We start from the raw sequence: 16,165 nt of genomic DNA, 5'->3' as shown, positions 1-16,165 counted from the left end.
GAAAGAGTGCGCTGTCAAAGGCAAGGAAGAATGCACACCTGTGGTGAGTGTTACAGAGGGTGTAACGGGAGAGTGTGCGCGAGAAAGGTGTGTGACGGACAGGTGCATGAGGGAAGAGTGCGCTGTCAAGAGTAAGGGTGAGTGCGCTGTCAAGAATGGAGGTGAGAGTAGTGAGAGTGACAAGGAGAGTGAGTTGGTTGTGACAGGTGAGCGAGGATGTACACCTGGGATGGAAGGATGCACACCTGGAATGGTAGAGCGTGAGTGGGAATGCGCGCTGGAGTTGGTGGTGAGGCATGTGGTTGGGTGTGCGAATGAGAGCACACCTGTGATTGTCACAGAGGAGGTGACAGAGGAGGGGGCGCGAAGAGGTGTGTTGGTGAGGTGTGCGACCAACGAATGTGTGCCAAAGTGTTCGGTGGTCAGGTGTGTGACCAAGGCTGTGAGTGGAATGAGGGTACCTGGGTGTGTAAGGAAAGGTACGAGGAGCATGGGCACGGCTGGATGTGTGAGCAAGGAACGGGCTGCGGGGTGTAAGCATGCAGGTGAAGCATCGACGTTAAACGGGTTAGAGGTTAGAGCGACTTTTAGCCGAAGCGGGCCCTCGGTGCGTGCTGGGCCTCGCTTTGAACGGCCGCGTCCGTGCTCCACTAGGCGGAGCTGGCAGCCCGATAGAAAGGGTCGTCATGGCGACCACTTTTTGGTGAGACGTGCCGGCAGGTCTAGATCGGGGCATTGGATGGCTCCACGCCGAGGTGGTGCGTGGGATCTCGGCACGGGTAAGCCCCCGTCCCTGCACCGAGTGCCGGACGCATCCTGCCGCCGGCACAAAACAACCAGCATCCATTGCTTGGCTTTACGAAGCCGGGCTTTGGACAGGAATTGGCGCACCGAGAGGCATTATTGAGTAGACTGGGTGATGAGGTTAGTGTTTTGGACCCAAAATTTGAGAAAAACAAAATTTGATGATTGGCAAGGGATTGGCAGTAGTGATTGGCAGATGATGGGTAGTGATTGGCAAATTTTTGATTTGTTGAAATTTGATGTGCAAAATTGGTAGTGAGAGACCCCCGATGTGGTGGGATGGCATCCCTGCCACCCTTCCCATGTGTGGGGCAAAGGAGCAATAGATTATGGGGTGTATGGCAGTGAAAACTAGCCCGGGTGGGTTAGGTTATATTGATAGGGATCTAGCGAAGATGACAGTAGGTAACGTTAAGTTTAGTTAGTGACTGATACCTGTAGTGGGGACGCAGGTAGATTAGTGTGGATGATAATGACGAGGGAGCGCAATAGTTTAAAGGGACGACTGGGAAGCGCAAGTTTCAGAGGGGAGTAGTTAGATGAGATGATGCCGTGTGTGTGTGAGGGTGGAACAGGTGTGATTGCACAGGTGTGCAACTGGACAGGTGTGTGGAGCAGTGTATGAGTAGTGAGTGTTGTGGATCAGCGCGAATGCGCTTGGGGAGAGAAGGGTGCAGGTGGCACCCGGTGTGAGAGCACAGGTGTGCAAGTACAGGTGTGTGGAGAGAGTTGGAGTAAGTGGTACGGAGTGGTGTGCATGGTGCGAAGGTGTGGATGGGGGAAGAGTGGACCCCTTTCACGAGTACCCGGGGCGGGTAGTGTAAGTGTTAGGTAGAGGGTACAGGTAAATTGTGGTTGGATATTGGCATCTGTGGTGCGGTTGCAGAATGGTGTTGTGAATGGGTGCATTAGTGTTGTGGAAATGGCTGGGCGTGTAGCCTGTTAGTGTGTGTAGTTGGTTGGGCACTCCACCACTGTGAGGATGTCGGCCAGGTGAGGCCGCAGGTGGGCTCTGGGAGCCGGTAGAGTTGTGGATGGGGCCCGAGGATCCGGAGGATGGACCCGGGTAGCCCAGTGCCAGAGAGGGCACCGAGTGGGGAGAGCGCCAGAGGGCCTTCCCCAGGTAGTTAGGTTAGGGTAAGGAGCAGGTAAGCTCGGAGGCAACTGCAGTGGTGGAGGTGTGCAGGTGGGTAGACCCACTGGGAGAGGTACACGCCACAGCCCAGAAATTGTGCGAGGGCACCGGGAGATGAATCGGGGGAGTGAGACCCCAAATTGAAAAGCACCACAGTTTGGCCAATGGGAATTGGTTTTTAGAACCCATAGTGTAAGAGGGCCAATGGTTTGGCCGGAGAAAGACCCCGGGTAGTGTAAAGTTGTTAAAGTCATTTAGGAAATAGTTAGGATTGATGAACCTGTCGCACCATACGCAGCCACTTGCCTGTGGTGATGATGATGACTCCACACCTGTGTTTTCTTTGTTTTGTTGCAGGAAATGAGATTGCTGTGGATTTGTGAGACGCATCACGACGTGGATGAGACATTGGGGTGATTCCATCTCTCCCTCCCTAGGAGGGACTGATGATGAATTGGTGATAGCAAATTATGATGTTGAGTTGGAGATGGCAAATTTTGATGAGAGTTGAAAATGGCAAATTTGATTGGTTAGGAGGGAGAGAAGACGAATTTGGTTTATGGGAGGAACGGGGAAGACAGTAGGGATGTTTGTTGATTTGTAAAGTAGATGTTTATGGGTAGTGTTGTGTTTTGTGGATACAGTAAGGGGTAAGGGAGGGGCCATGTAGGTTACCTGGTGGGGGGGGGGGGGGGGCGTACGATAGGAACGTACCTGTCTCACCTGGTTCCCATGTGCCCCCAGTGTGCATCATCTTGTATTGCGTGCACTTTTGCGCCCTTACCACCTTACTCACTTGTCTGCTTCTTTTGTCTCCCACCTCCGAGGATCTGGCTTTGGGGCAGAGAGAGAGGAGAGAGGGGTGCTGGCTCCGCAGTTGTGGGCCTGCACTTTCGCTGCTTGCTGCTTGGATCGATACACCATATGGACCGCAATGTTTGTGGCCACCCACAATGGACCGCAGCTCTTTTGCGGCCAAGCACCACCCGTGGATGGACCTATGGGTCAACGTGGCACCTATGCCATACAGGTGAACCACTTTTAGTTGACACCACTGAAGGCCACAATATAGAAATGGACGCGGTTGGCGCCTTTCTTTATTTTTTGAAAGAGGCAAGAACACCAAGTGCACCACACGAAGGCAAGACCAGCGGCAGAACATCGGCCGGCTGTGACACCACCGGTGATTCATAAACACTTTATTGGTGCACCGGATGGTGCTGACTGTGTGAAGGGGTGGTGCTTTTGATGCTTGGAAGGGGTGCTCTGCACATTATTAAAGGCCGTAGGCCACAGAGCACTCGTGGGTTGGTGTATCGATGCTGGCATGCGTGCTCTCTCTATGCATAACATCTGCATGTGTTCCTCCAAAAACAGGTCCTGGATCGTAGTGTAAATAGCAGCGTAGTCTTGTAAATAATGCTCCCTACCGGCTGTATGTTTAGTTTGCGAATTCTTTCCGGATTCGGTTATCCTGTGGGTGTGTTTCTGTGAGGAGAAGGGTGCAACGTCGCAGGGGGACATATTTACTCATTTGTGAATATCTGTAAAACTGTCGCACTCAGGGTAGAGTTAATAGTAGAGGGAACTACATCTGAGTGCCACACTAAAATAGGTAAAAATTTATCGGGTCGGGCCGCCCCGAGGGTAGAGAAGGGTGCAATGTTGCGAATATGGAATTTGGCCTCCATATCCGCTTGTAAATATTCCCCTATTTCCCCAATACTCCCCAACTATCCCCAATCCCCCATTCCCTAGTCCCATTGTCTGTAAACAACACTCTGTAGAACCGACCTTCCCCTTTTTCCCCCATTAAATGTCGTGCCCAGGTCCACCGCATCTCACGTAGACAACTTTCGGACATCTTGCTAGTTATTCTTAGTCTATGTCAGTTAAGGACTCGTTTCCATTAATTCTGACTCTTCGTTGCACCAGAATGTGATTATATGGCACCAGTAGTGAGTTTAGGACCTTCCCATACCTCCCCGCATCTCTTCCCCATGAAGAAGCTACAACAACAACAACTACAACAGCAGAGGGGGGCGGCGCGGCGACGGCGCGGGGAGTGTGCGTCCTCACACCGGCTCGGTTAGCCGCCATGACCATGCGCTCCGACGGGGTTACCACGAAGGGGCTGGCTGTCAGCTCCTCGTCAAGGGCGGAGCCTGGTAACCCCCCCCCCCCCGCACCCAATAAGAAGGGCGGACCGATTCCATCTGGGGCGGAGCTAACGAGCCGAGGGCGTGTCACTCCCCGCCGGATATACGAAGCGACTTGCCGGACGTGACGTCAGATGCGCCCCCAGCTTGAGACGACAAGACGCCACCTCGAGCGCTGTGAAACCTCCCGCATCTCTGGACCGGACCGGGTCGATTCTGCCCTGAGCCCAGGTGCACCTGGAGCCATCGCTACCTGCCTTTCCTTGCCATCAATCCCCGTGTGAGTCAGCCTTTTGTCCCGTTTATCTGTCGTCTGTTGGGGTTAATATAAGTGTGTCTAAGTGCCTGTCTTTCTATGATGTCCCTCTTGTAGTTGTAATCTAACCTTCCGCCATAACATAACCTCCTCCGGAGGTCTTGAGAACTGAACCCTTGGTGTCGTGTCATTTGAATCCCAGCCGTGTGTCCTTTTCCTTCATTGACCTGGCGTAGCGCGACTCGGCAACGTTCGAGTATAATCGGGTAACTTGTGCAGGCGCGGTCATACCAAACCGCTCGGTGAACCAACATCCACCACCGCGTCTGTAACAATATATACAAATATGTATTGAGGGTGTGAGTCTCAATTTATATTACCATGCCACCGGGAAGGTAACATGTGTAGCAGTGAGGACTCTGACAGGTTTGACGGTATCCATTGGTGTTCGTAGTCGACTAGCAAACCACCGGGCGTGGAGTCATGTGTAGCCGGTGGCCTCTGGGCCGGGGATTCGGAAGGGGTCTGAGAAGTTCCCGTCGTGGTAAAAAATTGGATACAACAACAACAACAACAGGCATTTTAAGGCCATTTTCCCTGCTAGAGCGGGGGTTAGCCTTGCGGTCCCCATGACGATCTTCTCCATTTTGCCCTATTTACTGCATCTCTCCTTGTTAACCCCCTTGCCCACATTTCTTCTTCCACCAACTTTAGCCAAGCCTTTCTCGGTCTTCCCCGTCCTCTACTTCCTTCTACATTCATTTCCATCACTCTTCTCAACCAGTCACTTTCATCCATCCTCAAGGATCAAAGATTAAAAAATTGGATCATGAATAATAATAATAATAATAATGATAATAATAATAATAATAACAATAATAATGTGTGTGTGTGTCGTTGGTTGTCATCTCCAAATGCGGGTTTCAGAAGGTGGAACAGACTCCTCCCAGGTCTCGATGTATCCACCTTTGCGCATGTGTGTATATGTATACACGTGTGTGTGTGTGTGTGTGTGTGTGTGTGTGTGTGTGTGTGTGTGTAAGTTGTTTTTTCCTGCTATCCCCACACGTGGGTGGGCCTCAGGAGATGAAACGGAGATCTACCAGGTGTCAGTGCATCCACTTCCGTGTATATGTGCGTGCATGCATGCGGGCCTGCGCAAAAAAAAATATAGACCGAGCGGTGGTTTAAAACCGCGACCTAACAAAACTCACCCGATTCCACCCGAACTTTGGTTGTATCGCACCCTAGCTGCTCAATGAGGGAAAAGACAAAAGCGACGCAATGCAAGAGGAAAACGGAGACAAAAAAAGGTTTGAAATACTACTACATTTATTCCTACTATTTACACACAAGCAAAAAGACAGATGTCACGTTTATTTACAAGCACAAGACGCAGGTGACACAGTGCAAATTTAGCTTACCTACAGACTTAACTTATATCCCAGGACAGAACAAACAGAACGCTGACTCACGCGGGGAATGCCAGGGATGGCAGAAGGTGGATGGCTGGAGGGAGAGGAAAGGTCCAAGGGGGGTCCCGCAGCACAACCGGCGCGTTCAGCAGCCGCCGTTCCGTTTCGGCCCTGCTCCGAACCGCCGTTCAGGCCCCCTTTGGCGGTTGGGTGGCGCTGCTGCGGCCGCCTGCACTTGCCTTGCCAGGCCTTGTCTCACTCGTCACCACCGACTCCTCACCACCGCAACCAACTGACCACCGACTCCTTTCTCTGGCAACCGACTGTCACCAACTCCTTGCAACCAACTCCTCCTCTCTTTCTCTCAACCGACCCAGACCAACCCAGAGTGCATCTCTCTTTCTTCTTCTTTCGGTTGCGCCTTTTATAGCGCCCCCAGCGATCACGCCGCCGGCGTCTTGGACACGCCCATCGGGGCGCTCACCTCGGCCCTGGCTGGTCGCACGACCCTCGGGCTCCGCCCCGGACGACGACGGGCGGGCGCGCCCCTCCCCTCCTCTGACGAGGTGGAGACACGCCTTTCTTCCCTGACTCGAGCCTCGTGGTCAATGGCGGTTATTGGAGGGGAGGTGATTGGGAATCGAGGGCTCAGCAATGACGAGAGGGGATGTAATATGGCAATCGAGGGCTCAGCAATGACGAGAGGGGATGTAATATGAGGTCATTGGAGGTTTTGGAGGGGAGGGAAAGGGAGATTTTTGGGGATGGGAAGGAAAGGGGGTCTATTCTCTTTCACTGGTGCAATGGAGTATTTCAATTAATGGGAGACACAGCCTTATCCTAAAACACAGAATAAGATATAACTGTCAAAAGAAAAGATATATCGTGTCCTGCCTGTATGTTTTTATGGACTAACTACGGGAACGCCCTTTGACCTTTATACAACCACAACGGAGGGAGGAGGGGTGATATTTTACAACATTTTACCACCACAACAAAATAAAATAAAAACATTCTCATATTCACAACAATATCATACGTAAAAACATGGCTGGGCGAAAGTCCACCAAATTTTGCATATGCTCTGGGTTCCCAAAGGAATCGGCTATCACTCGATTAACAAAAGGTGACAAAATAGAGTTCACTTCATGACATAGATATAACAACGCATGTGACAATTGTGACATGCTCAAGTAGTTCCTCCTTCAACAAGTTGCTGAGACACTGGTGATGGTTCGTATGCAGCTTGTGGCCGTTTGGTTGCAGCATTTTCTGGGGGCGCGGCTGCGCCGCTGATGGAATGCCCGCCATTACCAGTCAGCTGGTACTCATTTTGCTGACTTCGGACGACAGGCTAAGTCAACCCACCTGGTGTTCATGCAATGTAATGACAGGGGCTCAAACCCAGGACCCTAAGATGTCAAGCGAGCCATGCCTCAACCGTTAGGCCGCAACACCAAGCTTGCAGAGACATTAAAGTACTTTGAAAGGAGACATCATTTGCATCGCCATTTTGCTCTTAGTCGTATGTGAAATCTTCCGCTGCATTTGTGGGTTCTCAAGAGTTGACAGCATTCCTGGACCCGTGCCATTTGTGGAGAAATGTACACTTTGGATCTGTGCCATCTGGCCGTATAAATCCTGCTAGCAGTTCAGTGTTTGTTTAAGCTATCATAGACAAACCCCAAAAAACAGATCGTAGAATACATCACCCTCCTATCCCCACCTATGGGTATGCATCAGTAAAAGAAACAGCAAAAGACTTGACACTGAGGATTTCTTGAGAACTTGAACTGAAGAACGAAAGATGTTTTTATCCAAAAGGAAATGCAAATCTGTGTTTTGCATGGAATGGTTAAAAAAAAGAAAAGAAAAAGTTGCATAAACCATAATTTAAAATTCCTATTTTTTTTTACTGAAAAATCAGCATTTTAACCAAAAGTTTGGCATTTTCCATTAGTGTGGGTGAAGGTTAATAAATTCACAGGAAAAGCATCTACTGGAAAGTTGCATTTCACAGCAGTCTTAGAGTTGGTGTGCAAGCTTCGACATGTCAAATTTAAATGAAAGAATGAGGACAAGGCACCTTCCTCGGATTCTTTAGTCAACAAAGTCAGATCAGGGGAATGCAAAACGACTGGTAAAAAAAGAAAAAGACAATCACAATAAGAACACACGAACACACACGCATACACGCACCTGTACTGGCTCAACACTATAAATGGAGCCAAAGCTGCTTCAACCATGTGACCTCATCTTTGTTTAAGCTTTTTGGCATTTACATCCGAGTACTTCTTACAACACAAAGTCCAAATAAAATACAGCACAGCACAGCACAGATTTGCCAACATCCCTTTGATCTGTCCTATGTATGTCGCACGTCCAATGCTTTTCTGTGAGACTTGAATTTGTATTTTGAAATAAAACACCCGTGTAGGTATCCACCACCAAGGTACATTCAATTACCTGGAAAGGGGGGGGGGTTCCACATTATCAGATTCATGGAAATGGGAAGAAACTTTCCATGACACAGACTCAATTTTTGCTTCCAAAACAAACACAGAATCCAAGAATCACTTGCAGGAAAATCAAACGTTCATACTAGAAGCAAAGTACACACGCCGCACGATACAAGTCATCAAAACAGGATTCGTAGACAGCACAGGCATGGAAGGACAACCGCAGCACAGGCACGGAAGGACAACCGCAGCACAGGCACGGAAGGACAACCGCAGCACAGGCACGGAAGGACAACCGCAGCACAGGCACGGAAGGACAACCGCAGCACAGGCACGGAAGGACAACCGCAGCACAGGCACGGAAGGACAACCGCAGCACAGGCACGGAAGGACAACCGCAGCACACGCACGGAAGGACAACCGCAGCACAGGTACGCAAGGAGAACAACACCACAGGTACGCAAGGAGAACAACACCACAGGTACGCAAGGACAACAACACCACAGGTACGCAATGACAACAACACCACAGGTACGCAATGACAACAACACCACAGGTATGCAAGGAAGGACAACAACACCACAGGTATGCAAGGACAACACCACAGGTATGCAAGGACAACAACACCACAGGTACGGAAGGACAACAACACTACAGGTACGCAAGGACAACAACACCACAGGTACGCAAGGACAACACCACAGGTACGCAAGGACAACACCACAGGTACGCAAGGACAACAACACCATAGGTACGCAAGGACAACAACACCATAGGTACGCAAGGACAACAACACCACAGGTACGCAAGGACAACAACACCACAGGTACGCAAGGACAACAACACCACAGGTATGCAAGGAAGGACAACAACACCACAGGTACGCAAGGACAACAACACCATTGGTACGCAAGGACAACAACACCATTGGTATGCAAGGACAACAACACCATAGGTATGCAAGGACAACACCACCATAGGTACGCAAGGACAACACCATAGGTACGCAAGGACAACACCATAGGTACGCAAGGACAACACCATAGGTACACAAGGACAACACCATAGGTACGCAAGGACAACAACACCACAGGTACGCAAGGACAACAACACCACAGGTACGCAAGGACAACAACACCACAGGTATGCAAGGAAGGACAACAACACCACAGGTACGCAAGGACAACAACACCATTGGTATGCAAGGACAACAACACCATAGGTACGCAAGGACAACACCATAGGTACGCAAGGACAACAACACCATAGGTACGCAAGGAACAACAACACCATAGGTACGCAAGGAACAACAACACCATAGGTACGCAAGGACAACAACACCATAGGTACGCAAGGACAACAACACCATAGGTACGCAAGGACAACAACACCATAGGTACGCAAGGAAGGACAACAACACCACAGGTATGCAAGGAAGGACAACAACACCACAGGTATGCAAGGAAGGACAACAACACCACAGGTATGCAAGGAAGGACAACAACACCACAGGTATGCAAGGAAGGACAACAACACCACAGGTACGCAAGGACAACACCACAACACCACAGGTACGCAAGGACAACACCACAGGTACGGAAGGACAACAACACCACAGGTATGCAAGGAAAACAACACCACAGGTATGCAAGGAAGGACAACAACACCACAGGTACGGAAGGACAACACCACAGGTATGCAAGGACAAAACACCACAGGTACGGAAGGATAATCACATGACACTGACAGGTACGGACCGCACCACAGAAAATGGAAGGACAACCGCAGCACCATGACGTCCGCAAAACTTAAAACCCCATTTGCGTTCAGTATCAAACTTCAAATGTGGGCCATTGACATTGTACTTATTGGTGGAAGGACTCAGTACGAGGAGAATCCTTCAGAGGAAACGACTCCGGCCGCCGCCCCACAATACCCGTCACCAGACCGGACCTCAACGCAAAGGAAATATCCTTAGCGATGTAACGACCCTCACACCCTTCGCTTACCACACCATGCCGTAAGCACCTTCGCCAATGTAACTGAGGTTGGTGTACCGCGGCCCGACATCGAACCCTTGCCCCTTGACAATCTCGGCTTGTAACGGCGCGTCCATCTTGGCGAGCGACTAACAGAGGCGAAGCAATTTCCAATTGGCTCACTGAACCCATGTGATGTCATTGCTGCGTACTCTAACTGGACGAATACAACCCACGTGATCTTTCTTGCGGCTTCGTACTTCATGCCAATGTCATGACGTCATCGTACAGTGATGGAATCGCTGGGTGAAGGAAACATCTTTTTCTTTCATCGGCATTATCGCCGGCATCCTACGGCGACACTCGACGTCTCCTGGCAGCACATTCATTCTGGGCTACACTGCACACGTTAAATTATATCCCAGTCGCACGTTAGGACTCCATCTATTTATTACGTACGTAAATAGGTCGTGGATTTGACGTGGGCGTGCACCGTTCGCAAGCGGCTTACTCAAGGTAGCACTGCAACGGAACGAAGCGCTCGGCACTGCTTAACAACATCGATGTTGCTTCGTTTGCAACCTGTGACTGCATCGATTCTGGAAGCGCAACTGTGCCGCTGATGCAGTGCCCCCTGTTACCAGTAAGCTGGTACTCATTTCATTAACTGAGAATACGAGATTCGGGAGGAGCCTAAGCCTATGTGTGGATCTACCATTATGCATTTTATTTGGGGGGGGAGGAGAGGCAGAGCCTCCGCTGGGTATGTGGGAGTTCCACGTTGACACATGTTCTATTTTCACGTTGACACATGTTCTATTTTCACGTTGACACATGTTCTATTTTCACGTTGACACGTGTTCCATTGTCACGTTAACACGTGTTCCATTGTCACGTTGACACGTGTTCCATTGTCACGTTAACACATGCTCTATTTTCACGTTGACACATGCTCTATTTTCACGTTGACACGTGTTCCATTGTCACGTTAACACATGCTCTATTTTCACGTTGACACGTGCTCTATTTTCACGTTGACAGATGTTCTATTTTTGCATTGACACATGTTCTATTTTCACGTTGACACGTGTTCCATTGTCACGTTAACACATGCTCTATTTTCACGTTGACACATGTTCTATTTTCACGTTGACACATGCTCTATTTTCACGTTGACACGTGTTCCATTGTCACGTTAACACATGCTCTATTTTCACGTTGACACGTGTTCCATTGTCACGTTGACACATGCTCTACTTTCACGTTGACACATGCTCTATTTTCACGTTGACACATGTTCTATTTTCACGTTGACACGTGTTCTATTTTCACGTTGACACGTGTTCCATTGTCACGTTGACACATGCTCTATTTTCACGTTGACACATGCTCTATTTTCACGTTGACAGATGTTCTATTTTTGCATTGACACATGTTCTATTTTCGCGTTGACACATGTTCCATTGTCACATTGACACATGTTCTATTTGCACGTTGACACATGTTCTATTTGCACGTTGACACATGCTCTATTTTCACGTTGATACATGCTCTACTTTCATGTTGACACATGCTCTATTTTCACTTTGACACATGCTCTATTTGCACGTTGACACATGCTCTATTTTCACGGTGACATGCTCTACTTTCACGTTGGCACATGCTCTATTTTCACGTTGACACATGCTCTACTTTCGCGTTGACACATGCTCTATTTTCACGTTGACAGATGTTCTATTTTTGCATTGACATGTTCTATTTTCGCGTTGACACATGCTCTATTTTCACGTTGACAGATGTTCTATTTTTGCATTGACACATGCTCTACTTTCGCGTTGACACATGCTCTATTTTCACGTTGACAGATGTTCTATTTTTGCATTGACACATGTTCTATTTTCGCGTTGACACATGTTCCATTGTCACGTTGACACATGTTCTATTTGCACGTTGACACATGCTCTATTTTCACGTTGATACATGCTCTACTTTCATGTTGACACATGCTCTATTTTCACGTTGACACATGCTCTACTTTCACGTTGACACATGCTCTATTTGCACGTTGACACATGCTCTATTTTCACGGTGACACATGCTCTATTTTCACGGTGACACATGCTCTACTTTCACGTTGACACATGCTCTATTTTCACGTTGACACATGTTCCATTGTCACGTTGACACATGCTGTATTTGCACGTTGACACATGTTCTATTTGCACGTTGACACATGCTCTATTTTCACGTTGACACATGTTCTATTGTCACGTTGACACATGCTCTATTTTCACGTTGACACATGTTCTATTTTCACGTTGACACACGTTCTATTGTCACGTTGACACATGCTCTATTTTCACGTTGACACATGTTCTATTGTCACGTTGACACACGTTCTATTTTCACGTTGACACATGTTCTATTGTCACGTTGACACATGCTCTATTTTCACGTTGACACATGTTCTATTTTCACGTTGACACATGTTCTATTTTCACGTTGACACATGTTCTATTTTCACGTATTTTCATTATTCTCATAATCGTTTGCACACATATTTTCACATGTTTTTGGAAATGTTGCTTTTTGGAATGTCAATTTTGGAAATCTAGCACGTATTGCTCTTGGTAATTTTGGACAAAGGGGAGGATGTCATGTATGAAGCTGCAAATATTCCCCGTTTTATCCGCACACCGTGACCGCGGGTTTATTTCCGTTTGCAGAATTTACGGCTCAGCTCAGACGGCGCTGGGATGAATCGGGCCTGTATTTGCAGAGTCAATAAACGTGTGCAACAATCGATCGTAGTCTGTCGAGATCCCTTCAGGGTGGTTTGCCGTTGCCTTCCCAACTGTAGTTATGACGGGAATTTGTAATTTGTTCAGGATGCCGGTGATAACTCACCTACACTTCACGAAGGACACCGTGGGATATTTGACATCCACGCACCGATGATGGGAGACGGGCCACCTGACTTAGCATCCATTCGAGGGATGGCACACACTGAGGAATCACTCAACCGGTGAAACACTGGGATGCCAATTTGTAGCTGGGCCGGAATTTGAACCCAGACTGGATGGCTAAAAGATGAGTGTGTGTACCTCCAGGCCACCCTGCCAGCCCCTTAAGATTATGGATAGTATAGGGGAAAAGTTTTCTTTGCAAACTAATAGAGCAGGAAATAATAAATTAAGAAGAACCACCCTTTGAGGCCATTTTTCCCCGCAGAGCAGGGGTTGGCCCTTTTTTGGGCACCAGTGGTCCCCTTTTTGAAGCAATGTTTTATGGCCGAATGCCCTTCCTGCTGCCAACCCTGTTAGTCGCCTCTTGCAACACACAGATAATTACTTGTGAACTGGTACTCAATTTGCCGACCTCAGGGGGATGACAGGCTGGGTCAACCCCCCTCGTGTTAATTCAGCAATTGACCGGGATTCAAACCCAGGAGCCTAGGACCCCAAGCCGGCACCCTAACCGCTAAGGCAACACCAGGCTTGAAATAATAAATTAAGAAAGAACAAAAAAGGAATAAAAGAGTTGCATCAAAATGGAGATGAGCCATAAGTGAAGCGGATATTTTTTTCCTATTCTTCATTTCTTTAAACATAAATATTGTGCAACGCGCATGTACATGTCAGATAAATCTGCACAATGGAAATACTAGCGCGGCTACCGAAACTGACTTGTAACGTGTATATGCACTTTTTTATATACCGTGAAATGGGGTGAATAGGGACAGCAAGGTGAATAAGGACACAAACTGAAAAAAAGTTCGGAAACTTTTTTCGCTTAAAATTGATAACCATACTGATTTGTTGATATTTGGGTTGAAAGTGTTCTCTTGTTTTTTTAAAAAGCAACTTATAGTCCCTATTAACCCCATATATGGGTTAAATAGGAATAAATAGGATTTTTATGGCTGTCCCTATTCACCCCGTTTTACGGGTAAATAGGGACAGTCACTAATACAAGAAAATAATAATCAAGAAATAAGGACAGTTTGGAGAAACTTTTTATCCCATATTTTTTTTCATTGGCACCGTGGTTTATATTATGGGTGCATATTATGTGCATCCATCTGAGCTATCAATTTAGCAATAAGTTGGAAACTCAGGATTGTTTCTTGATTATTATTTTTTGTATTAGTGACTGTCCCTATTCACCCGTGAAACGGGGTGAATAGGGACAGCCATAAAAATCCTATTTATTCCTATTTAACCCATATATGGGGTTAATAGGGACTATAAGTTGCTTTTTAAAAAACAAGAGAACACTTTCAAGTTTCAACCCAAATATCAACAAATCAGTATGGTTATCAATTTTCAGCGAAAAAAGTTTCCGAACTTTTTTTCAGTTTGTGTCCCTATTCCCCCCATTTTTATGGTACAAAGTCGAGACTCGTGGAAGAGCTAGTACACTGAATGGATCAGGACTTAACAGGCCAACTTTTCCTACATATGCAGCAGATGCCTGCTGGTAGCATTATTTGCTGTGTGTGCAGCTATATACCCCTGATGCAGGTCCCCCTGCAGGTTAGAGTAATAATGTCATTTGTTCAGGGACCAGGGTGCTTGGGATAGCTCATTTACTCTTCCCGAAGGACACTCTGGGATCTTTAACATTCATCAAGTGATGTTGATCAGTGATCATTTACTCTTCCTGAAGGACACTAGGATCTTTAACATTCACCAAGTGATGTTGGCAGACGGGATGTCTAGTCTAACGTCCATCTGAGGGACACATTAAATCATCGTGCCTGCGAAACACCAGGATAAGTTTATAGCTGGCTGGATTCAAAACTCGACTAAACAGGTCAGAGGGCAGTGCACATACCTCGAGCATATCATGGCAACCCATACATACACTCATTATAAAGTCTACAAGGTTGCAGTGGGAGTGTTGTTGGTTGTTATCTCCATATATATGCGGGTTTCAGAAGGTGGAAATGAGTCCTCCCAGATCTCAAAGTATATCCACCTTCATATGTGTGTATATATGCAAATGCTGGCTGCCTGATTGCGTCTGAACAGGATGAACATCGTAACCACAGCACAACAATGCTGGGTGATAATGTGGAGCTATGCTTGCGCGATAAAGCCTGACAAAATGGACGACACCAGGAACGAAGTTTCACTGAGCTATTTATTCTAGCTCAACTCGAAAGAACTCAAAAGCACTTCATAGCCCGTTAACACGGGCGGCAATTTATATCAAAAGTTCACCACACAAAAGCCACGCCTCTCAGGCGGGGCATGTTATGCAAATAAGTCAGCCACGCCTCTCAACGGGGCGTGGTATGCAAATCGAGAGTCTGCCCGGGCAAGGCAAGTCCAGACACGTCCGGGCAAGTAACCGCCCGCCGGTTACGTCATCGGCCGGTGCAAGGTGATTGTGTCATGCTTCCGGTAACCGCTACATGCGCCCCCCCCCCCCCCCCCCAGAATTAACTTGCACCGGGAGAGTCAGTTTGAGGGGTGTCTTGATGACCCGGCCGAAACGACCCCTGGCGATTCGTGGGGGTGGTAGGTGACGTGGCGGTGGATGGTCGGGCGGGGGGCTTGGTTGACGTGGGACGGCCCCGTCGTGGAGGAAGGGCCAACCACGGAGGTTGGTCGAGGTCCAAATGGGCCGGCTTGAGGCGGTCCACGGAGATGCGGTCCGGTTTGCTGCCGATGTCAATGATGAACGACTTGTCGTCCCTCTTCAGGACCCGGAAAGGTCCATCGTACGGCGGCCGGAGCGGTCCCCGGTGTGCGTCGTTCCGGATAAAAACGTACTCCGCAGGGCGAAGTGCTGGGGGGACGTGGGGTTGGGGGCAGCCGTGGTGGGACGTGGGCAAATCTCCTGGCGGCCTCCTGGAGGACCGAGCGTTGGCGAGCCGCAGACCAGGGACAGGTGGCGTCAGGGATGAACTCGCCCGGCACGCGCAGTGGCTGGCCGTAGACCAGCTCGGCG

At 48.4% G+C, this 16,165-nt stretch overlaps 1 protein-coding gene across 1 annotated transcript in view; it reads right to left on the bottom strand.

The window, feature by feature from the left end:
- LOC137439608 (mitogen-activated protein kinase 1) overlaps positions 1–10,396 on the bottom strand; it is a 60,378-nt gene extending 49,982 nt beyond the window's left edge. Inside the window, exon 1 of the mRNA XM_068135527.2 lies at positions 10,238–10,396. Coding sequence (XP_067991628.2) covers positions 10,238–10,344 — 107 coding nt within the window. The 5' untranslated portion in view covers positions 10,345–10,396. The remainder of the gene's footprint in view (positions 1–10,237) is intronic.
- Positions 10,397–16,165: the final 5,769 nt, after the last annotated feature.

The sequence above is a fragment of the Myxine glutinosa genome, chromosome 14 (assembly GCF_964187855.1).
Source record: "Myxine glutinosa chromosome 14, kmMyxGlut1.1, whole genome shotgun sequence".
Lineage (NCBI taxonomy): Eukaryota > Metazoa > Chordata > Myxini > Myxiniformes > Myxinidae > Myxine > Myxine glutinosa.
The sequence above is the reverse complement of the archived record's forward strand: the minus strand, read 5'-3'. Positions and strand labels throughout refer to the sequence as shown.